At 48.0% G+C, this 23,736-nt stretch overlaps 1 protein-coding gene across 3 annotated transcripts in view; it reads right to left on the bottom strand.

Annotated features, from left to right (window-relative positions):
- LOC134949015 (uncharacterized) overlaps positions 1-23,736 on the bottom strand; it is a 211,639-nt gene that overhangs the window by 19,452 nt on the left and 168,451 nt on the right. For all 3 annotated transcript variants that reach the window (XM_063937344.1, XM_063937343.1, XM_063937345.1), the window contains 2 exons: positions 16,651-16,687; positions 15,875-16,056 (listed from right to left, as the gene is read on the bottom strand). In XM_063937344.1, the coding sequence (XP_063793414.1) occupies positions 15,875-16,056; positions 16,651-16,687 (219 nt within the window). The remainder of the gene's footprint in view (positions 1-15,874; positions 16,057-16,650; positions 16,688-23,736) is intronic.

Consider the following 23,736-nt stretch of genomic DNA (forward strand, 5'->3'; position numbering starts at 1 on the left):
CGGTATACTGTGCGCCGGGATCCCAACAGCTGGCATACTGAAGATTTATTACTTTGTAGCATTTTTTCCCCCAGCTTCCTAAAATTTTGCACAGTACTGTATGTGTGTATATATGCATTATTTAAATATACGTGTCCATTTACATCTAGCCTCCCTGCACGTTAAACAGCAGTTCTAGTCACGCCATGCCATGACTTGATAGCGCCAAGCATCTTTACGTCCAACTTTTTCCATTAAATGAGTCTTATTCGCAAATGATGCAAATAGGATTCACAAGCAGTTTATGCTGATAAAAAATAGGATTTTAATACCTACCGGTAAATCCTTTTATCTTAGTCCGTAGAGGATGCTGGGGACTCCGTAAGGACCATGGGGTATAGACGGGATCCGCAGGAGACATAGGCACACTATAAGACTTTCAATGGGTGTGAACTGGCTCCTCCCTCTATGCCCCTCCTCCAGACCTCAGTTAGAAACCTGTGCCCAGGGAGACGGACATTTCGAGGAAAGATTTATTGTGGTGAGTGTCACACCAGCTCACACCACGAATATACTGCAGAACGCGGCATTCAAAAGAACACCAGCCCACGGCATGAACAATACACAGCCACATGCTGAGAGAATATTGTGTCAACACAACCAATAATAAGACACTGCATGCCATGGCACGCACAACGTCAGCAACAGCCTGACAGAAAAGAAACACTACAAGAGTGTAACCATAACCAATAATTGCAGACACAGTACGCACTGGGACAGGCGCCCAGCATCCTCTACGGACTAAGAGAAAAGGATTTACCGGTAGGTATTAAAATCCTATTTTCTCAAACGTCCTAGAGGATGCTGGGGACTCCGTAAGGACCATGGGGTTTATACCAAAGCTCCAGACCGGGCGGGAGAGTGCGTACGACTCTGCAGCACCGAATGAGCAAAGATGAGGTCCCCATCAGCCAGGGTATCAAACTTGTATAGCTTAGCCAAAGTGTTTGAACCCGACCAAGCATCCGCTCGGCAAAGTTGAACCGACGAGACTCCTCGGGCATCCGCCCAAGAAGAGCCCATCTACCTAGTAGAATGGGTCACCACCGACTTCAGTAACGGCAATCCAGCCGTAGAACGAGCACGCCGAATCGTATCACAGATCTAGCGTGTAACAGACTGCAGAGACGCAGGCACCCCAATCACGATGGGGCATACCGGACAAGCCGAGCCTCTGATTCCCCAATCTGAGCCAAATTGGCGACATAAATATTCAAAGCCCTGACTACATTGAGAGACCTTGGGGTAAATTTACTAACATTCGTATTTTCCCGTTTCAGGTCAAAGTTCAATCACGAATGACATCGAAAGTGTAAAACTGCAACTTTTTGAATTTATTACGCCTAATTTACTAAGCTGTCGTATTCGGGTTTTTCTTTTGTTCCGATGTCGATGTCATTCGTGTTTTTTTTTTTTTTTTTTTAACGGCAGTGATTAGCAAAACACTGCCGACTTTTTAAAAATGAATCTCGGCCGGATCTGTGTGATCCGTGCTGGGGTTTATTTTTTTTTTTTTTTTTAAATTAAACAGTGTAAAATAAAAATAAAAATTGCGTGGGGTCCCCCCTCCTAAGCATAACCAGCCTCGGGCTCTTTGAGCCGATCCTGGTTGCAGAAATATGGGGAAAAAAATGACAGGGGTTCCCCCATATTTAAGCAACCAGCATCGGGCTCTGCGCCTGGTCCTAGTTCCAAAAATACGGGGGACAAAAAGAGTAGGGGTCCCCCGTATTTTTAAAACCAGCACCGGGCTCCACTAGCTGGACAGATAATGCCACAGCCGGGGGTCACTTTTATATAGTGCCCTGCGGCCGTGGCATCAAAAATCCAACTAGTCACCCCTGGCCGGGGTACCCTGGGGGAGTGGGGACCCCTTCAATCAAGGGGTCCCCCCCCCCAGCCACCCAAGGGCCAGGGGTGAAGCCCGAGGCTGTCCCCCCCCATCCAATGGGCTGCGGATGGGGAGGCTGATAGCCTTTTGTGATAATGAAAAGATATTGGCCCTCATTCCGAGTTGTTCGCTCGGTATTTTTCATCGCATCGCAGTGAAAATCCGCTTAGTACGCATGCGCAATGTTCGCACTGCGACTGCGCCAAGTAACTTTACTATGATGAAAGTAATTTTACTCACGGCTTTTTCTTCGCTCCGGCGATCGTAATGTGATTGACAGGAAATGGGTGTTACTGGGCGGAAACACGGCGTTTCAGGGGCGTGTGGCTGAAAACGCTACCGTTTCCGGAAAAAACGCAGGAGTGGCCGGGGAAACGGTGGGAGTGCCTGGGCGAACGCTGGGTGTGTTTGTGACGTCAACCAGGAACGACAAGCACTGAAATGATCGCACAGGCAGAGTAAGTCTGGAGCTACTCTGAAACTGCTAAGTAGTTAGTAATCGCAATATTGCGAATACATCGGTCGCAATTTTAAGAAGCTAAGATTCACTCCCAGTAGGCGGCGGCTTAGCGTGTGTAACTCTGCTAAAATCGCCTTGCGACCGATCAACTCGGAATGAGGGCCATTGTTTTTAGTAGCAGTACTACAAGGCCCAGCAAGCCTCCCCCGCATGCTGGTACTTGGAGAACCACAAGTACCAGCATGCGACGGAAAAACGGGCCCGCTGGTACCTGTAGTACTACTACTAAAAAAATACCCAAAAAAAGACAAGACACACACACCGTGAAAGTAAAGATTTATTACATACATGCACACAAACATACATACATACTTACCTTATGTTCACACGAGGGTCTGTCCTCTTCTCCAGTAGAATCCAAGGGGTACCTGTTGAATAAATTCTACTCACCAGATCCCGGGTCCCAGGGTCCTCGGGGCAACCATTTGTAATCCAGGTACTTGAATAAAATAACAAAACGGAGAGCCGAGCCACGCACTGAAAGGGGCCCCATGTTTTCACATGGGACTCCTTTCCCCGAATGCCAGAAACCCACTCTGACTGATGTCTAAGTGGGTTTCTTCAGCCAATCAGGGAGCGCTACGTTGTAGCACTCTCCTGATCGGCTGTGTGCTCCTGTACTGTATGACAGGCGGCACACGGCAGTGTTACAATGTAGCGCCTATGCGCTCCATTGTAACCAATGGTGGGAACTTTCTGCTCAGCGGTGACGTCACTTTAGGTCAACCGCAGGGCAGAAAGTTCCCACCATTGGTTACAATGGAGCGCATAGGCGCTACATTGTAACACTGCCGTGTGCCGCCTGTCATACAGTACAGGAGCACACAGCCGATCAGGAGGGTGCTACAACGTAGCACTCCCTGATTGGCTGAAGAAACCCACTTAGACATCAGTCAGAGTGGGTTTCTGGCATTCGGGGAAAGGAGTCCCATGTGAAAACATGGGGCCCCTTTCAGTGCGTGGCTCGGCTCTCCGTTTTGTTATTTTATTCAAGTACCTGGATTACAAATGGTTGCCCCGCGGACCCTGGGACCCTGGATCTGGTGAGTAGAATTTATTCAACAGGTACCCCTTGGATTCTACTGGAGAAGAGGACCGACCTGCGTGTGAACATAAGGTAAGTATGTATGTATGTTTGTGTGCATGTATGTAATAAATCTTTACTTTCACGGTGTGTGTGTCTTGTCTTTTTTTGGGTATTTTTTTAGTAATAGTACTACAGGTACCAGCGGGCCCGTTTTTCCGCCGCATGCTGGTACTTGTGGTTCTCCAAGTACCAGCATGCGGGGGAGGCTTGCTGGGCCTTGTAGTACTGCTACTAAAAACAATATCTTTTCATTATCACAAAAGGCTATCAGCCCCCCCATCCGCAGCCCATTGGATGGGGGGGGGACAGCCTCGGGCTTCACCCCTGGCCCTTGGGTGGCTGGGGGGGGGGGACCCCTTGATTGAAGGGGTCCCCACTCCCCCAGGGTACCCCGGCCAGGGGTGACTAGTTGGATTTTTGATGCCACGGCCGCAGGGCACTATATAAAAGTGACCCCCGGCTGTGGCATTATCTGTCCAGCTAGTGGAGCCCGGTGCTGGTTTTAAAAATACGGGGGACCCCTACTCTTTTTGTCCCCCGTATTTTTGGAACCAGGACCAGGCGCAGAGCCCGATGCTGGTTGCTTAAATATGGGGGAACCCCTGTCATTTTCCCCCCCATATTTCTGCAACCAGGATCGGCTCAAAGAGCCCGAGGCTGGTTATGCTTAGGAGGGGGGACCCCCACGCAATTTTTTTAAAGAAAATAATCACTTTTCGACCCCTTCCCACTGATATACATGCACGGATCTCATGGATCCCTGCATGCCTATACAATCACGGATTAAAAAAGCAGGTCTGTTTTTTTTTAGCACTTTTTTACGAGTTGTAATTTTTCACGGCAGTGTTTGTTTGTTTTTTGCTTTGCACTTCTTAGTAAATTACCGAGATTCATACTTAAACAGCCGCGTTTTGACCGATGGTGTATTCATTTGTATTTTTTTTGTTGGACTTCCAAAAAATTACGAATGCCCTCATCACTGCCGTGATTATTGCTTAGTAAATTACCGAGATGACACTTTGATGAAAAAACGGCATCTCGGTCAAAATCGGGACCTTAGTAAATATACCCCCTTGAATCAGCCAATGCTTAAGCAACCACAGGCATCAAATAGGCAGGTTTCTGCGAAACACCGAAACCACTCTTGGCAGAACTATTATCCAAGTTCTCAATTCCACTCTATGTACCTGGAAGATCAAACAGGGCTCTCGTGAGACCCAGCCGCTACTTACGACATCCGCCCTGCGGACGCCAAAGCCAAAAACATGACCACTCTCCAAGAGAGAAACTTTAACACAACCTTTCATGAAGGTTCTAAACATTTTGACACAAGAAAACGCAACACCACGTCAAGGTCCCACGGTGCCAATGGGGGCACAAATGGTGGTTTGGATGTGCAGTACTCCTTCCACGAAGGTCCAAACTTCCGGAAAGGTTGCTAATTCTTCCTTGAAAGAAAATTTACAAGGCCAAAACTGCACCGAAATGGAGCATAACGTTAGGCCTGCACCCACACTTGCGTGCAAAGAATGGAGAAGAACGACCCAGTTGAAAAACTTCCGTAGCAGCCTTCTTGGAGTCACACCAAGACCCACATTTTCTCCCATCCCCGGTGGTAAGGCTATGCCGTTACTTCTTTTCTAGCCCTAAAAAGTGAGGAAACGACTTCACTGTAAATATCCTTTCTGGGTAGGATATGGCGTTCAACCGTCACGCCGTCAAACGCAGCCGCGGTAAGTTTTGATACACGCCCGGATCTTGTTGTAACAGTTCCTCACGTAGGCCAGGGATCTTCTATGAGTAAATCTTGAATATCCTTTCTGGGTAGGATATGGCGTTCAACCGCCACGCCGTCAAACGCAGCCGCGGTAAGTTTTGATACACGCCCGGATCTTGTTGTAACAGTTCCTCACGTAGGCCAGGGCTCTTCTATGAGTAAATCTTGAAGAACTGGATACCAAGCCCTCCTCGTTTAGACCGGAACAATGAGGATTCTCTGAATCTTTGTTCTTCTTACGTTTATCACCTTCCGAAGAGTGAAACCGGAGGGGACACATAGACCAACTGAAAACACCCAAGGTGTCCCGAGGACGTCCACTGCTATAGCTTGAGTGTCCTCCGACCTGGAACAATATCTCTTAAATCTCTCGTTGAGGTGAGACGCCAACATGTCCAATTGTAGCACTCCTCAACAACTTGTCGCTTCAGCGAAAACTTCTCTATGACGACTGTATTTCGCTCGGATGGAGATTGCGTCTGCAGAGGAATCTATTTCTCAGACGCTCACATCTGGAACGAAGACTGCTAATATAGGCCCTCATTCCGAGTTGTTCGCTCGTTCTTTTTCATCGCATCGCAGTGAAAATCCGCTTAGTACGCATGCGCAAAGTTCGCACTGCGACTGCGCCAAGTAACTTTACTATGAAGAAAGTATTTTTACTCACGGCTTTTTCTTCGCTCCGGCGATCGTAATGTGATTGACAGGAAATGGGTGTTACTGGGCGGAAACACGGCGTTTCAGGGGCGTGTGGCTGAAAACGCTACCGTTTCCGGAAAAAACGCAGGAGTGGCCGGGGAAACGGTGGGAGTGCCTGGGCGAACGCTGGGTGTGTTTGTGACGTCAACCAGGAACGACAAGCACTGAACTGATCGCACAGGCAGAGTAAGTCTGGAGCTACTCAGAAACTGCTAAGTAGTTAGTAATCGCAATATTGCGAATACATCGGTCGCAATTTTAAGAAGCTAAGATTCACTCCCAGTAGGCGGCGGCTTAGCGTGTGTAACTCTGCTAAATTCGCCTTGCGACCGATCAACTCGGAATGAGGGCCATAGTGTTTACCAGTCTTTCCACCCAGCGGAAAACTTTTCCGGCATCTGTCATTGTCGCTTCGCTCCTTGATCTGCCTTAGTGGCTTACGTACACCACTGCTGTCAAGTCGTCCGACAGAATACGGGCAGATCACGAAGCATATGTTCATTGAAAATAGCTCTTAATTCAAGAAAACTTATTGCAGACAAGACTTCCAGCTCGACCTTTTCCTTTGGAAATACTTCCCTTGCAAGGACTGTTCCCCAGTCTCGGAGATCTGCATGCATGGACACCAGGATCTCATCCTGTATTCCGAACCTTCGTCCCTCTAGGAGGTGAGAACTGAGCCAACACCCATGGGGAGAAAACCTGGCCATTAGGATTATATTCCGGCGCATGCGCAGGTGAGATCCGGACCACATTTCCAACTGGCCCCGTGGAAACCACTCCGGCATTTGACCTGCTCACCGAAAAAGGCCTCCTAGGCCGCACCGATCTTCTTTATCAACGGAACATATTGATGGATTGTCGCTGCAAATCTGATCCGACTCCAGATCCTCAGACATCTTTCCACAGGAACCCACAGAACTTTAACCATTCCGTATCTACTCTGATACCCACCTCCGATGTCTGCGTTGTTGGGAGTAACAGCCTTCCCCTGTGTTGAAGAACAGTCAGAGAGAAACAGCGATTTGCACCACTGGTGTCTTGACCACCCCTTAATCAGGAGAGTGTCCCAGTACAGAACCACAATGGCTTTTACTATTGAAAGAATACCATCCCACTGCCATCACTCCGGTGAAATGGTAAAGACAATCCTGGACATCCACCCAGGTAATCTGAATGTGGAGAACAACGGGACAGCAGGACAATGTCCTGAACCTGACGCACCTTTGGTATGGCGTCGCGTACTACCTCCCCTTCCAGAGGGGAAACGGCAAGATCTATTAGAAAAATCAGTTAGGGGAAACATCGGTAACGCCAGAATGCCCTTTTGAATTCTATAATTAACTCACAGGTCCTAGTCTAATCCTGGACTGACTGAAAAGTAGTAGACGAGTTCCCACCAGAGTGGCCTCCAGCCCGATAGACTTCGCGACATGTGATGGATGTGGTAGAAACAGAAAACGACAGCCGCTTCTGCGAACCTAACAAGGCTGCAGAACTCTTACCTTTTCACCTTCCACTGTCTGCACCGAAAAGGAAAAAAGAACGGTATCGAACCGGTTAAAATGACTGCATCCCACCAACCGTTGTGAAGGAGACTAACTCACGAAGTTAGATTTACCAGCAGTATCCGCCGGGATTGACTGAACTGAGGCATCCCCAAACAGCGGTACACCGTCCCAGGGAAAAACTCCAGTATCTCTCGGAGTCAGCCTCAGCGTTCCCCCAGCCACACCTCCTGTATACGTACGGCAGCCGCCGCAATGTTATAGAGAAGAACCAACAGAAGGAACAACCTCTACTCTCTTTAGGTTAATTCTATCGGATGCCTTTCCGAATATAAACACTCCCACATCTGCATGTAATGCAAATAAGCTCAAAGCATAGAAATAAAAATATCACTTAGCTTCCTGTATACGATCCTTTGTGGCAGGGCCCCGTGTCGACCAAGAGTTGACTTTCGTAGTATTCTATCAGCGGTGGGAAAAGAATAAACATTTGGACTCCTTGAGAGGATCTGAGACCAACTCGACACGGCCCACCTAGCTTTATAAACAGAGCGACCAGCAGATGAGAAGGAATACTATTACTTCAGCATTCATTATAAATCACTAGGTGCTTCATCGCGCCCTACGGGCGCTCTTCACACCGTCGCTACGCCCCTTTAACCCTTGCATGCCTATATGGGGTTCAATATTTGTATTATATGGAGTATTACCTGCATTCCTTTGTTAGTGGTTAAATATTGCACAATGAAAGGGCGTGCGATGGTGAAGGAGGCGCAGCCCCTTGTGACGGCGTGAACAGCACCTGCAGGGCACGATGTACAGAATGAGCGGGTGCGGGGGGACTGCGGATGGGGGAGGGTGTCTGTAGATGCTGCAGGTGGAGGGGGGCAGATGCGGGGGGGCCCGGATGGGGAAGGGTTGGGACGTGCTGCGGGTGGGGGAGAGACAGAAGAGTGGGGGCTGTAGATGGGGGAGGGGTCCGGAGGCACTGCAGGTGGGGGAGGGGCAGGTGCAGGGATGTTGTGGATGAGTGAAGGGTTCCGGAGGTGCTGTGGGATGGGAAGGGGCGGGGGTGCCGGGGGTGGGGTAGGGGGTCCGGAGGCACCGCGGTGGGGGAGAGGCAGGTGCGGCGGATGGGGAAGGGGGTCCGGAGGCGCTGCAGGTGGTGGAGGGGCAGGTGCGGGGGTGCCATGGGTGGGTGAGGGGGGGGGACCGCGAATGGAGGAGGGTGTCTGCAGATGCTGTGGGTGGAGGGGGGCAGGTGTGGGGGGAGACATATGTGGGGGGTGGATGGTGGAGGGGTCTGGAGGTGCTGTGGGTGGTGGGGGAGTGGGAGCCGCTGGTGGTGTAGGGGGTCTGGAGGCACAGCGTGTGGGGGAGGGGTGGAGTGTCGCATGTGGTGGAGGGGAAGGTGCGGAGGTGTGGTGCATTGGGGAGGGGTCTGGAGACGCTGCGGGTACTGTACCTGCCAAAAAGGTAGTTGGAGGGTATGCAGTCACAGGGCCAGGACAGGGGTGACAGGGCCAGGACAGGGGCGACGGGGCCAGGACAGGGGCAGCAGGACCAGGATTTGGTTGACAGGGTCAGGATTTGGTTGACAGGGCCAGGATAGGGGTGACAGGGCCAGGATAGGGGTGACAGGGCCAGGATAATGGTGACAGGGCCAGGATAAGGGTGACAGGGACATGACAGAACACAGGGCACGGGAGAGATTGGTATTAGGGACAAAACAGTGGTGACAGACAGATGTGTCTTACCGGAGTCACTGCTGCTGGCTGCTGCTGTTCCACTCCAACCTGTTTGGATCTGCTGCTGGTGGAGACTTGGCATGGTTGACTCTCTCAGGCTGGAGTCCTGCTTCCTCTGCCCGTCCGCATCCCTCCCCCCCACTCCTCAGTCACACACCGCGGACCTCGCACGGCTGCCGGGCACTGTGGTAAGGGGAGACTGGGAGTGACTGGTTAGCTCCCAGGAGACGCTGCGGCTGGAGGAGGGGGTCATAGCATGCACGCGGCGCGGACCTCGCGGCTGCCGGGCACTGTGGTAAGGGGAGACTGGGAGTGACTGGTTAGCCCCCAGGAGACGCTGCGGCTGGAGGGAGGAGGGGGTCGGAGCCTGCAAGCAGCGCGGACTTCTGCAGCGCTGCCCACCGGCTAAAGTGTGTGAAGGAGCTGGGCGCACCTCACTGCGGGCGGCAGCGCTGCAGCTAGCGGTGGGGTTGCCGGGGCTGGAGATAACAGAGGCAGTACGGAACCTGCACAGCGGCAGGTGCCCCACAAAACTGCAGCTAAGAAGCGTGGAGTGTGCCAGAAAGTGACGCTCCTCCGCGTCAGAGAGACCCTGCTGAGTATGCTGATGTGGGGGGTCAAGTACACAGTGAGCCGGTGCCCGTCTGTCTGTATGGCATACCCCCTCACACACCCCCATACCTCCCAACTGTCCCGATTTTCGCGGGACAGTCCCTTTTTTTGGGTCTGTCCTACCCACGGGCCGTAGTGTCCCGCGGTGGGGGGGCAGTTGGCAAGCTCCTGTACTCGCTGTTCTGCTTAGCATGCACACAGCGTCTATTTAGTGGAGACAGAGGGAGAGGGGGCATCAGGGGGTACGGATTAAGGGTGGGCCCAGGGGGTACGTACCCCGGGCCTCACAGTTTTAGGGGGGCCCCCAGCTGGAGTAGCTCTGTCCCAGCTCTGAAGCTCCCCCGTCCTGCCAGCAACAGCAGCAGCATTGTGCTATAGTCAGCACACGCTGCTGCGTGTAGGCAGGTCTGTGGTGTTGCAGGGAGGCAGCAGCCTCCCTGCTGTCTTCTGCCTGTGCGGGTGTGTAAGGGGGAGCAACCACCCCCTCTGGATTTACCCCTAGCTGAGGGGCCAAAATCCCCCCCCCAAAAAATCCCGGAATTTGCATAAGGGGGCGTGGCCACGAGGGCCGCTATTAGGCCACACCCCCAAACCCACAGCAGGCACAGCAATGAGATAGGGTTCCTGTCTCAAGTGCCCTGGGCCCCCCGGACTAATAATCCGCCGCTGGGGGCATGCCAGCAGCTCACAGAGCGCTGGGCATATCCCCTCACTGACGAAAACAGGGGCGTGGCTTGCGATCGCGGGTCCACCCGCGAAGCCACGCCCCCTTTCCCTCCTGCCTGAAGAAAGTTGGGAGGTATGCACCCCTGCCTGTGCTTTGTGGTCAGCGGTTGACCGAAAGTAACCTCACCGCTGACCACAAAGTTCCCACCATTGGTTATAATGGAGCGCATAGGCGCTACATTGTAACACTGCCGTGTGCTGCCTGACATACACTACAGGAGCACACAGCCAATCAGGAGGGTGCCACAACGTGGCGCTCCCTGATTGGCTGATGGAACCCTCTTAGACAGAAGTCATGGGGGGTTCCTGGCAGTCGGGGAAAGGGGTCCCATGTGAAAACATGGGGCCACTTTCAGTGCGTGGTCGTGTATCCGTTTTTTTATTTTGCAAAGTACGTGGATTACAAATAGAAAAGAAGAGGACCGAACTACACTGGATTATGTGAGTATAATTTATCCAACAGGTACCCCATGGATTCTACATGGAGAAGAGGACCGACCCTCGTGTGAACATAGGTAAGTATGTGTGTATGGAGGTGTGGATGTATGTATTAAACTTTTACTTTCAAGGTGTGTGTCTTCTGTTTTTATTGGGGTATTTTTTTAGTAGTAGTACTACAGGTACCAGCGGGCCCGGTTTTCCACCGCATGCTGGTACTTGTGGTTCTCCAAGTACCAGCTTGCGGGGGAGGCATGCTGGGACTTGTAGTACTGCTACTAAAAACAATATTAAATTTTTGACAAAAAGGCTATCAGCCCCCCATCCGCAGCCCTTGGATGGGGGGGGACAGCCTCGGGCTTCACCCCTGGCCCTTGTGTGGCTGGAGGGGGGGGGGGGGGGGCCCTTGATTGAAGGGGTCCCCACTCCTCCAGGGTACCCCGGCCAGGGGTGACTAGTTGGGTATGTAATGCCAGGGCCGCAGGGACCAATATAAAAGTGTCCCCCGGCTGTGGCATTATGTATCTGGCTAGTGGAGCCCGGTGCTGGTTTCAGAAATACGGGGGACCCCTACGCTTTTTGTCCCCCGTATTTTTGGAACCAGGACCAGGCGCAGAGCCCAGTGCTGGTTGTTTAAATATGGGGGAACCCCTGTCACTTTTTCCCCCATATTTTTTCAACCAGGGCCGGCTCGAAGAGCCCGAGGCTGGTTTTGCTTAGTAGGGGGGACCCCACGCATTTTTTTCCAGCGATTTTAACAATGATTTTATTTTTTATAAAGGTGCACAATGAAGCCCAGCACGGATCTCACAGATCCGGCCGAGATTCATTGTGTTAAAGTCGGCAGTGTTTTACAAGTCACTCACGTAAAACACTGCAAAAAAAAACGAATGACATCGACATCGGTAAATATGAAATTGCAGAATACGACAGCTTAGTAAATTAGTCGTAATAAATTCAAAAATAATTTTGATAGATGACTTGTTTATTGTTTGGTCTGGCACTACAGTAGATCTCCGTAGGATATTGGATGAGCATAATTTGTCTGATAGTGTGGTGAAACTGTCATATGAAATCAGTACGGAATCAGTACATTACTTGGATGTTACGATCTCAGTAGGTGAACACAGTCTAAGTAGTGCGCTATTTGTTAAGAGCACCGATAGAAATACCATCTTAAGGAATGACAGTTTTCACCCCTTGCCTCTCCGTAATAGTTTACCATATTCACAGATGTTGAGGGCCAGGCATATTACATCAGATCCCACCATGATTGATTTGGCTTTGGATCAAATGGTGAATACATTTTTAGAAAGAGGCTATGATAGAAAGTTATTAGAAATCACTAAAAACAGAGTGTTGAATATTCCACGGGCAGACACCCTTAAGTATCAATCTCGCGGTGATCAAAATAATGTCTCAGAAGTAGTTCCTTGGGTGAGTCAATATACGGACAAAAGTCCCACCCTTACCAAAAAGGCCAAAAAGTGGTGGCCTATGGTAAATAGTGATACAGACTTACCTTTATTGCAGCAAGCTAAACTACTACCTAGTTACACCAGAGGTAGGAACTTAAAGGACCGTTTGGTCAAGCTTGACATTACAGGAATGGATAAGAAGAACACATCTCATTTCCTCAGTAGAAGAAATGGCTGTTACAGATGCTTAGGGTGTGTGACCTGCAGAGCCCTGTTAGCTGGCAATACATTTTGTCACCCCCATACAGGGAAGAGATTTGAGATAAAGTACCCTGTTACATGTAGTACTACATTTGTCATTTATATGCTGACCTGTCCCTGTGGGTTGGCATATATTGGCAAAACACAGCGCCAATTTAAGGAGCGTATGGCGCAGCACAGGACAGCCATTAGATACGCTTTGGAATCTGGCAGCAGCGATCAGCCTGTTGCCAGACATTGCTTTGAAGCCAGACATAGCATCGCTAGTATGAGAGCAACCATCATAGACCACGTTCCTTTAAAAATCCGGGGGGAGGGGGGGGGGGGGGGGATCGGGCAAAAATTTTGCTTCAAAAGGAATGCAGGTGGATTTTTGTTTTAGATACAATAGCACCTCGGGGGTTAAATGAGAGCCTCGGCTTACAATGCTTTCTTTCATTTTATTTCAGGTGTCAGTGATCCATCAATAGTGGGGACTTGTGTGGTGGCGATTGTGATATTATAGTTGTTATTACTGTTGGCACTGTTAATATAACTAATCAGATACATTGTATATTTTAAAGTGTCATTTGCTGTTACTTGGTTTTTAACATGGATTGTTTGTATGTTGCATAGCAACCACGCAGAGTGTGCCGTCTGCGCCGGAGGGCGCCGCCTGATGACGTCATGGGCTCCGTTCGGCCGTGCAAGGATGTGTGACCGGCGGGAAGACCCGTGATGCAGAAGGCTGGCGTCCTCCAGGTGGAACAGGTAAGACTGCTTGATTGCCTTTGGGGGTGGGTATAAATGTATGTTTTTTGGCACTATGTGATTATGTTCATGCTGTCCCTGACGACGGGGGTATCCCCGAAACGTAGGATCTAATAAAGGACCGTTTTAATTTTATAAGAAGCTTGGTGAGTGCCGCTTATTTGCATATACTACAATAGCTCCAAGGAGCTTAAGATGGCACCGCAGCAAGAATAATGCTTATCCGGGAGGGAGTGCCGGACAATTGGATATACTATATATATATATATATATATATATATATATATATATATATATATAAACATACATATGACCTGATTGTCCGGAACCTTCGTGTCCCTATTGACATTAATGTGTTCTGAATGTGTATGACCATGTACTGAATGCCCCAGTTGTGGATCTACCAGGAAACATTATGGTCGACAGAAAACCTAGTATTCGTCGACAACAGGGAGTAGTAACCAGGCAAAATAACCTTCTTGCAACCCCGAGAGTTCCGAGGGAAGTATACATAAATAATTTTAAGAACACTTTCCCACATACACCACCATATCTGTGTTCGAGGTACAGGCACATGGACCTGTACCTTACATATAAATATATATACAGGTATAAGGCAGTTACATGTTAATTTACACCCAGTAATAGCAGTCGGTGCCGACAGGGCCACCCACATACTACTGTGTCTCCCATACAGTGTTTACTTTTAACAAGCATACAAGTATCGACCTGCTGAAACTGCATCTACCGAATCAAGCACCAACAGGTGTCGGCGAAGCCGACAGTGATCCCCACAGCTATTTGTGACAGAACACTCACGCATGTCGACACATGTTGACTAAAAAGCAATAGTGGGTAAATCTGACAGGGAACACACAGAGATATATGCACACAAATAATGATTACATGCCCATTATCTAATATAGTGCCATATTTCCTTCTATATAGCACTAACACACTGTGCCCCCCCCTCATGTGCACTATATACACGCTTTTGGCGTGGACATGAAGAAAATGGCGCTTAATCTTTGTGTGAGGGCTAAGCCCCGCCCCTACTCGGCGCGCTTCAGCCCCTCTAATAAAATACTTTTGTATGCTGGCCGGGGTCCGTATACAGTGCACACGCACTGTATACATATTTTATTACACCCACAAGAGGTTTATACTGCTGCCCAGGCCCCCCCCCCCCATGCGCCCTGCACCCTTGCAAAGCCACCGTGCGAGTGAGCAATGGTGCGCAGCATGGCCGCTGGTTTATACTGGCGGGGGATCGTACACGGTGCCCAGGCACCTAATATGCATCTCCTCCAGCGGATTTGAGCCTCAGTAACTTGCTGCCCAGGGCGCTCACCCCCAGCGCCCTGTGAGTGCCGTTGGTGTGTGGGAGCATGGAGCTCAGCGCGACCGCCGCGCTGTACCTCCGTTACTGAAGTCTTCTGCCGTCACTGAAGTCTTCTGTTCTTCACATACTCACCCGGCTTCTTTCTTCTGGTTTCTGTGAGGGGGGTGACGACGCGGCACCGGGAACAAGCAGCTAGGCGCACCAAGTGATCGAACCCTCTGGGGCTAATGGTGTCCAGTAGCCTAAGAAGCAGAAGTAGGTCTGACTTCTCTCCCCTCAGTCCCACGATGCAGGGAACCTGTAGCCAGCAGGTCTCCCTGAAAATAAAAAACCTAACAATAAAGTCTTTAGGGGAGCTCTACTGAGTTTCTCTAAGTGTGTGTCCAGTCACTCCTGGGCACAGAGTCTAACTGAGGTCTGGAGGAGGGGCATAGAGGGAGGAGCCAGTTCACACCCATTGAAAGTCTTATAGTGTGCCCATGTCTCCTGCGGATCCCGTCTATACCCCATGGTCCTTACGGAGTCCCCAGCATCCTCTAGGACGTTTGAGAAATGATATGCGGCATTCCTAGTTCCGTGTGCGACCGTGGCTGTATCTGCATACGAAATGGTATGGTACCACTGCATATGCAGATATAGCCGCACAGAGAATATAGACATGCCGGATAACATTTTTATCAGTACAGTCTGCTTGTGCATCCTATTTGCATAGCGATGCGAATAAGATGCATTTCGGCAACAAAAGAAAGACATCCTGTGTTAACGCCAGGCATCTCCCACTATGTGGTGTATACGGAAACTTCTCCCGGTAAATCCACTTCCAAGCAAGCCGTGCCATAGTTTTGCTGTTACAGCATGCTAGAACTGTATCAGGGTATTTTGGAATAACTATTTCCACAGCAGTTGGAGTCCCGCAGGTTGCTTACCCGTGATCTAGCCCATGAACAATGCACAGATAAGAATGGAGAGGCCACACATATGTATACCAGAGCTTTGCATTCAGATTGTACAGTGACACAGTTCTTATAACCACCAACATTGTCTAAAACAGAACTTACTCTTCAGTTTTCTTGTTAAGAGCTCCAGGGCTTTGGCCTGAAGTTCAGAAGGTGTCAGCGGTAGTGGACAATACTCAGTAAGCAGCAATTCACTGATTTTACTTAGGTACTCCTCAATCTGCTCCTCTGCGTATAGGTTTGGTATGAACTTTAGTAAATCCTTACTTGTTTTATTCAGGACGCTGAAAGAAGATAAATGTGTGGTCTCCATAAGGACTAAATCAACATAAATATGTTCTTGCATTCAACAGAATTGAGTACTAGGAGATACCAATAAGCCCATGTCCCCACAACCAAATTACTCCACTCAAACTACGCTCCATTTTGAATGATACCGTGCATCTTTTAGATGTCTGCAAACCGGCACTGTTGGCAAGTACACACAATGTGATTGGTTAGTGTACGACGCGATCAATGGGGAAGTTTTCCTGCATCCACATCATCAGGAGCGTGCAGGTCAGTGTGAGACGTACTAGCAGGGCTGCAGGAAGATCTGCCGGGGCCCAGTCCTGGGAGGGGATGTGGCTCTCTGTACATGCTATAAGTGGCATGGCCAGTCCATCTAGGGAATATGGTTGCATATCCCTGGAAGGCCCAGGGTCACCGGCAGACAGAGGGCCCTCCAGTCAGTCTGGGCATTATACACCAGTACCCACCCCTGACCATCGCTAGTACGGAGGACACTAATGCACCTCCACTGTTTTATTCAACATACAAAGCTCTACAAACAAGCTTTCATTTGACAGCTCTTTAGTGGTTTTCAAGTTTGTACGTACCCAATCTTGTGCAGGAATCGAACTCTGTATGTACCACCTATAATGTATAATATTTCATTGTCAGTTTGACTTGTAACAGACACGGGGAGATGTGCTAAGCTTTGAAAAGTGATAAACTTCACAGTGATAAAGTACCTGTCAATCAGCTAATAAACAGCCATGTTACGGGCTGGATTTGAAAAATGACAGTTAGAAGATGTTTGGTTGGTACTTTATCACGGTGCAATGTATCACTTTTCAAGGCTTAGTACATCTGGCCAACAGCATTAACTTACATTATACTGTTGTATCACATCTGTGAAGTGGAGAGACTGAATGTACACAATCAATATGTGTGAAAACAATGGGGGTAATTCCAAGTTGATCGCAGCAGGATTTTTGTTAGCAATTGGGCAAAACCATGTGCACTGCAGGGCAGGCAGATATAACATGTGCAGAGAGAGTTAGATTTGGGTGGGGTGTGTTCAATCTGCAATCTAAATTGCAGTGTAATAATAAAGCAGCCAGTATTTGCCCTGCACAGAAACAAAATAACCCACCCAAATCTAACTCTTTCTGCACATGTTATATCTGCCTCCACTGCAGTGCACATGGTTTTGACCAATTGCTAAAAAAAACCCTGCTGCGATCAACTTGGAATTACCCCCAATGTTTCTCCAGTCATAGCGACTGCCCCTTGACACTTGTAGAGTGTTCTGGGTATAAAATGCTCATTAGACAAATTGTTGTATGACTCTTTAACAGTGCCGTAACTAGGCATTTTTGCGCTGTGTGCAAGAAACGGCATTGGCCCTCCCCCCATGCAAGATAGGGGCAGTGCGTGACGCAGGCACGCAAAAAAACATATAGGGGCGTGGCTGCATGGGGAAGGGGCGTGGCCACAAAATAATACCAATTCATATTACGGTGCACAGTAGTCTTCATTATTCAAATTACGCTTCACAGTAGCGTCACTACACCAGGTAGAGCCCCTTTTACACATTACGGCAGACAGTCCCCCTTTTTACACATTACGGTAGACAACGTCCCCTTTTTACACATTACGTCAGACAGCGTCCCCTGTTTACACATTACGGCAGACAGCGTCCCCCTTTTTACACATTACGGCAGACAGCGTCCCCTGTTTACACATTACGGCAGACAGCGTCCCCTGTTTACACATTACGGCAGACAGCGTCCCCCTTTTTACACATTACGGCAGACAGCACCCCCTTTTTACACATTACGGCAGACAGCGTCCACTTTTTACACATTATGGCAGACAGCGTCCCCTTTTCACACATTACGGCAGACAGCGTCCCCCTTTTTACACATTACGGCAGACAGCGTCCCCCTTTTTACACATTACGGCAGACAGCGTCCCCCTTTTTTTACACATTATGGCAGACAGCGTCCCCCTTTTTACACATTACGGTAGCCAGTCCCCCTTTTTATACATTGTGGCAGACAGAATAGATAGAGAGATAGAGAGAGACACAGACAGATAGATACTTACCATCTCACCCCACTGGCAGTCAGGCTCCTCTGTGCTGGCAGATGATCAGATCCCAGGCAGGGGAGAAGGAGGAGGAGGGAGGGGGACTGGAGCCGCAGCAGCGCATCCCAGCATTCACAGCAGCGCCGGGCAGCCAATGCGGAAGGAGAGGGGACTGCTGCAGCGGAGCCTCTACCAATTACCTAGCGCTGCTGCGGCTCCAGACCCCCTCCCTCCTCCTCCGCTGGCTCCGGCGCTGCTGCTCTCCTCCCCTGCCTCCGGCTTTTCTCCAGCGCGGCGCACACAGCAGAGGCGGCTTGTAATGAGTCAATTTAACTCATTATAAGCCGCTGGCCGTTGCGCCCTCACGGCACACCTGACACACATGTAGTTACGGTGCTGCTCTTTAGCATATACATTCGTAGGCATTAATTAATAACACCTGTTGGGGGTCATTCTGACCCGATCGCACGCTGCAGTTTTTCGCAGCGTAGCGATCGGGTCAGAACCGCGCATGTGCCGGCGACGCAGTGCACCGCCGCATGGCCGCCTGTCGCTACGCTACGATCGCCTCTGCCTGATTTACAGGCAGAGGCGGTCGATGGGCGGAAGAGGGCGAAACAGTGGCATTTGGCCGCCGTTTCGTGGGCGCGGCCCGGCCAACGCAGGCGTGGCCAGACCGTGCAGGGAGTGGCCTGCAGCCGCTGCGTGAAGTCACACACAACAGCTGTGGGCCTGGGAGCGATGAGTAGCTCCCGGCCAGCACGCTAAAGCTGCGCTGGTCGGGAGCTACTCTTGAAGTGCAAAGGCATCTCCGCTAGTCCGCCCCGCATTTCAGTGTGAATGATCGTAGCTGTGTTAAATTTAGCACAGATACACAGCTACGATCAACTCGGAATGACCCCCTATAATGAAATGTGACTCCACGTGGCGCTACTTAGATACCGTCAGAAAAAAAGGCTTACACAGTATTGATCGCAAGGAATTTCAGATCTCACAGAAAGATGGTTTGAAGTATTGCTAAAATACAAAAAACATACAAAACATAGTGCAACTCTGTTAATAATCCAACAATGTTTTTATTTACTCGATCCCACTCACATAAGGATGTGTAATAATTGCATGTAGATAATCACAAAGTGGGAAAAGTGGCCTCTACTTCATAGAAGAGTCCTCCATATAGAACTTGGAAGAGAAAATGAAAGTGATAGTGCAACACTGTCTTTGAACTTTAGGACACTTATTTAATATAAAATGCACTCACAAACATCAGATAAAAAACAGCATAAAACACATCGAGGACATCCCCGTGGTATGGACTGCTAACAAGAGGAAACTCTAGGGCATAGTCACCGCAAAGTCCCAGTGTTCAGGCGTCTCCACCAACTTGAAATAACAGCTCCAATCTACAGGTCCTCGTCCACCCAGTCTCCCTGCTTAAGCGCTTTCGGACTTACGTCCTTCCTCAGAAGCATGGGAGCTAATCCAACCAGTCCCTCCTTAAATAGCACCATAATTGCTGTGATCCTCGGCACCTGTTGATCACAGACCGCCTTTTCCGGAAGTCGCGTCACCCGGAAGTGACGTAACCGGATATGGAACAGAGGCCATATTCTGCCCCATGCGCCTCACCGCCACTGGATAAGAACCGCTTGTATTACAAATTCCCGGATATGACGTCACCGGAAATAGCCATGCGTTCCATATCACGGTGTTTGCGTTCCACCGCGGATTCTTCAACATAGTAGCAGTCCATAGAATATATAAAACAAATAAAAATATACACAGCAGTAAGCAGAGAATAAACAAATAGTGTGCAAACAATTGATCTTTTTAAAATGAATAATAGAATCATAAAAACCATTTTAACTCAAAGTCGCTGTTCAGACCAAGGGGAACCAACGACTTCAACTTGTATATCCACTTCATTTCTGTTTTTGAAAGGATCATTTCTATCTCCTTATTACGTGGTGTGGGGTTGATGATTTGTATCCCCAAAAAAGTTTTAAAATGACTAGGATTGGAGGAATGTTTTTCCTTAAAATGTTTGGAGACTGTATGTGTCTCCAAACCTTTTTTCACATTATATGTATGTTCATAAAGTCTTGTTTTTAGATTGCGGCTTGTCTTACCAACGTAGATCAAGCCACAATCACACTCCAAGGCGTAAATCACGTTCCTTGAGTTACAGGTGATAAAATCACCAATGGGGTATGTAATACCGTTAACTGTAAAATCTTTTATCTTACTAGGTCCATTGGTACATTTGTACATGGCACAAAGTCCACACCTATAGAAACCTTTACTTCTAATACTACTTCTTTTCATAGGTTCTATAGAACTGTGAACTAGACGATCTTTTAAAGACTTCGATCTCCTATAAATGAACCTAGGTTTCACCGGTAATAAATCACCAAGGATCGGATCTTTAGTCAGAACCTTCCAATGTTTTTTTATTGTAGATTCAATTTCCTTGTGTTGTGAGTTATAATTCATTATAAAGGACTACTTAGAGTCATCGGCCTTGGTTTTTTCAATCCTTTTACCCTGTACCAACTCACTTCTAGTTATGCCGTTTACTTTATCTTGAGCTTTCATTAATAATTCACTAGAATAGCCTTTTTCTAAGAACCTATGAGCAAGTTCCCTTGATTGTATAGCGTAAACCTCGGGGTCAGTACAATTCCTTTTAACCCTAAGTAGCTGACTATACGGTATTCCATCTAGCCAGTGTTCATGGTGTTGGCTAGTGCGTTCAATAAAACTATTGGAATCGGTGGGTTTACGATATAATTTAGTTTTCAAAGAACCATTTTCAACATATAAACATAAGTCAAGAAATCTAATCTCTTTATCACTAACCACCGAAAATAATTTAATATTAAAGATGTTTCTTTCAAGGGAAGCCAGGAAGGAATTCAAATCCTCTAAACCATTCTCCCATATGAACAAAATGTCGTCAATAAAACGACGCCAATGCACCAGGCCCACCCCCAGCACGCCACACAAAAAGATCTTCCCAGTAGGCCATAAATAAATTGGCGTAACTGGGGGCGAACCTGGTGCCCATCGTAGTGCCCACACGTTGAAGGTAATAGCTGCCATTGAAAATAAAATAGTTATTTCTAAGTATAAATCTTATACCTTCTTTAGTAAAATCCTTCAAATCGCTGGTATACTCGGATTTATCCAGGAAGTGAGACACTGCTGCCAGACCCTTCTCTTCTTCAATGATTGTATATAGAGTCGATACATCCGCACTTACAAGCATGTAATTGCTCTTCCAATTAAACTCTTCTAACAGATTTAATAAATGGCCTGTATCTTTCAAATACGATTTAGTCTCTTTAACCAAAGGCTGAAGATAATAATCGATAATTATTGATAAATTGGAGGTGATACTATTGGTCCCCGAAACAATGGGTCTTCCCGGTGGGCATAAAGGGTCTTTATGAAACTTAGGTAAACAATATATCGTTGGAATGGAAGGTTGTTTGATATTAATGAACTCAAATTCATCTTTCGTGATATTTTTCGAAAGTGCCTCAGTAGTTAATCTATGTAGTGCCTCACTGATCTTACTAGTTGGATCAGATTTTATTTTTAGATAAGTAACGCCATTTATTAAATCTGTTAGAAGAGTTTAATTGGAAGAGCAATTACATACTTGTAAGTGCGGATGTATCGACTCTATATACAATCATTGAAGAAGAGAAGGGTCTGGAAGCAGTGTCTCACTTCCTGGATAAATCCGAGTATACCAGCGATTTGAAGGATTTTATTAAAGAAGGTATAAGATTTATACTTAGAAATAACTATTTTATTTTCAATGGCAGCTATTACCTTCAACGTGTGGGCACTGCGATGGGCACCAGGTTCGCCCCCAGTTACGCCAATTTATTCATGGCCTTCTGGGAAGATCTTGTTGTATGGCCAGGTGGCGTGCTGGGGGTGGGCCTGGTGCATTGGCGTCGTTTTATTGACAACATTTTGTTCATATGGGAGAATGGTTTAGAGGATTTGAATTCCTTCCTGGCTTCCCTTGAAAGAAACATCTTTAATATTAAATTATCTTCGGTGGTTAGTGATAAAGAGATTAAATTTCTTGACTTATGTTTATATGTTGAAAATGGTTCTTTAAAAACTAAATTATATCGTAAACCCACCGATTCCAATAGTTTTATTGAAAGGCACTAGCCAACACCATGAACACTGGCTAGATGGAATACCGTATAGTCAGCTACTTAGGGTTAAAAGGAATTGTACTGACCCCGAGGTTTACACTATACAATCGAGGGAACTTACTGATAGGTTCTTAGAAAAAGGCTATTCTAGTGAATTATTAACGAAAGCTCAAGATAAAGTAAACGGCATAACTAGAAGTGAGTTGGTACAGGGTAAAAGGATTGAAAAAACCAAGGCCGATGACTCTAAGTAGTCCTTTATAATGAATTATAACTCACAACACAAGGAAATTGAATCTACAATAAAAAAACATTGGAAGGTTCTGACTAAAGATCCGATCCTTGGTGATTTATTACCGGTGAAACCTAGGTTCATTTATAGGAGATCGAAGTCTTTAAAAGATCGTTTAGTTCACAGTTCTATAGAACCTATGAAAAGAAGTAGTATTAGAAGTAAAGGTTTCTATAGGTGTGGACTTTCTGCCATGTGCAAATGTACCAAAGGACCTAGTAAGATAAAAGATTTTACAGTTAACGGTATTACATACCCCATTGGTGATTTTATCACCTGTAACTCAAGGAACGTGATTTACGCCTTGGAGTGTGATTGTGGCTTGATCTACGTTGGTAAGACAAGCCGCAATCTAAAAACAAGACTTTATGAACATACATATAATGTGAAAAAAGGTTTGGAGACACATACAGTCTCCAAACATTTTAAGGAAAAACATTCCTCCAATCCTAGTTGTGACAGGACGGTACCGTACGAAAGCACTCGCCGCTTTCGCGTCCCGTTGGCTGCGCACAGAATGGAAGGTCAAGCCGCACGAGGCCTGACCACATAGGGGATTCCCGCTTACCGTCAGTAACCGCTTGTTACTGACTCCACCCACTGCGCTGTGGGCGGGTTCTCGCTGCCACCACCAAACTCCTAACCTGCCGTGGCGTTTGGAACCACGGTTCTGCTCTGTATGTGCCGACGCACTGCCTTACCACAGCTGTGTGGTGCTGACGAATCCCCACTAGCCACTTGCTAGGCCTCTACCGGTAGCTGGCGGAAGGCGGAGCTTGGAGACGCTAGGTGCTTCCCTGGACAGCCGGAGAACGGAGCTAGGTTTGGCCAAACCCTGTTGGTCACAAGATGAAGCAGTCTTCTTGAGGCAAGGATGTCTATTGCTCAATAACCTTTAAAAAGGCTCCTCCATATTGCTAGGGGCAACAGCATACAATCAGATGTTTTCAGCAGAATAAGATGTTACAATACATCTCTGGAGGCACGCAGGTCTCCTTTTTATGTCAATTTTCCACACAGTATCACAGGGGGGTAAGCCCTCCCTGTCTTCTCCAACCAATCAGGTTATTTTACAAAATACCAATAAATCACATTTTACAAGGATATAAGTGCAATAAAACAATATCCTCCTTCCT

Source organism: Pseudophryne corroboree, chromosome 8 (assembly GCF_028390025.1).
Source record: "Pseudophryne corroboree isolate aPseCor3 chromosome 8, aPseCor3.hap2, whole genome shotgun sequence".
Lineage (NCBI taxonomy): Eukaryota > Metazoa > Chordata > Amphibia > Anura > Myobatrachidae > Pseudophryne > Pseudophryne corroboree.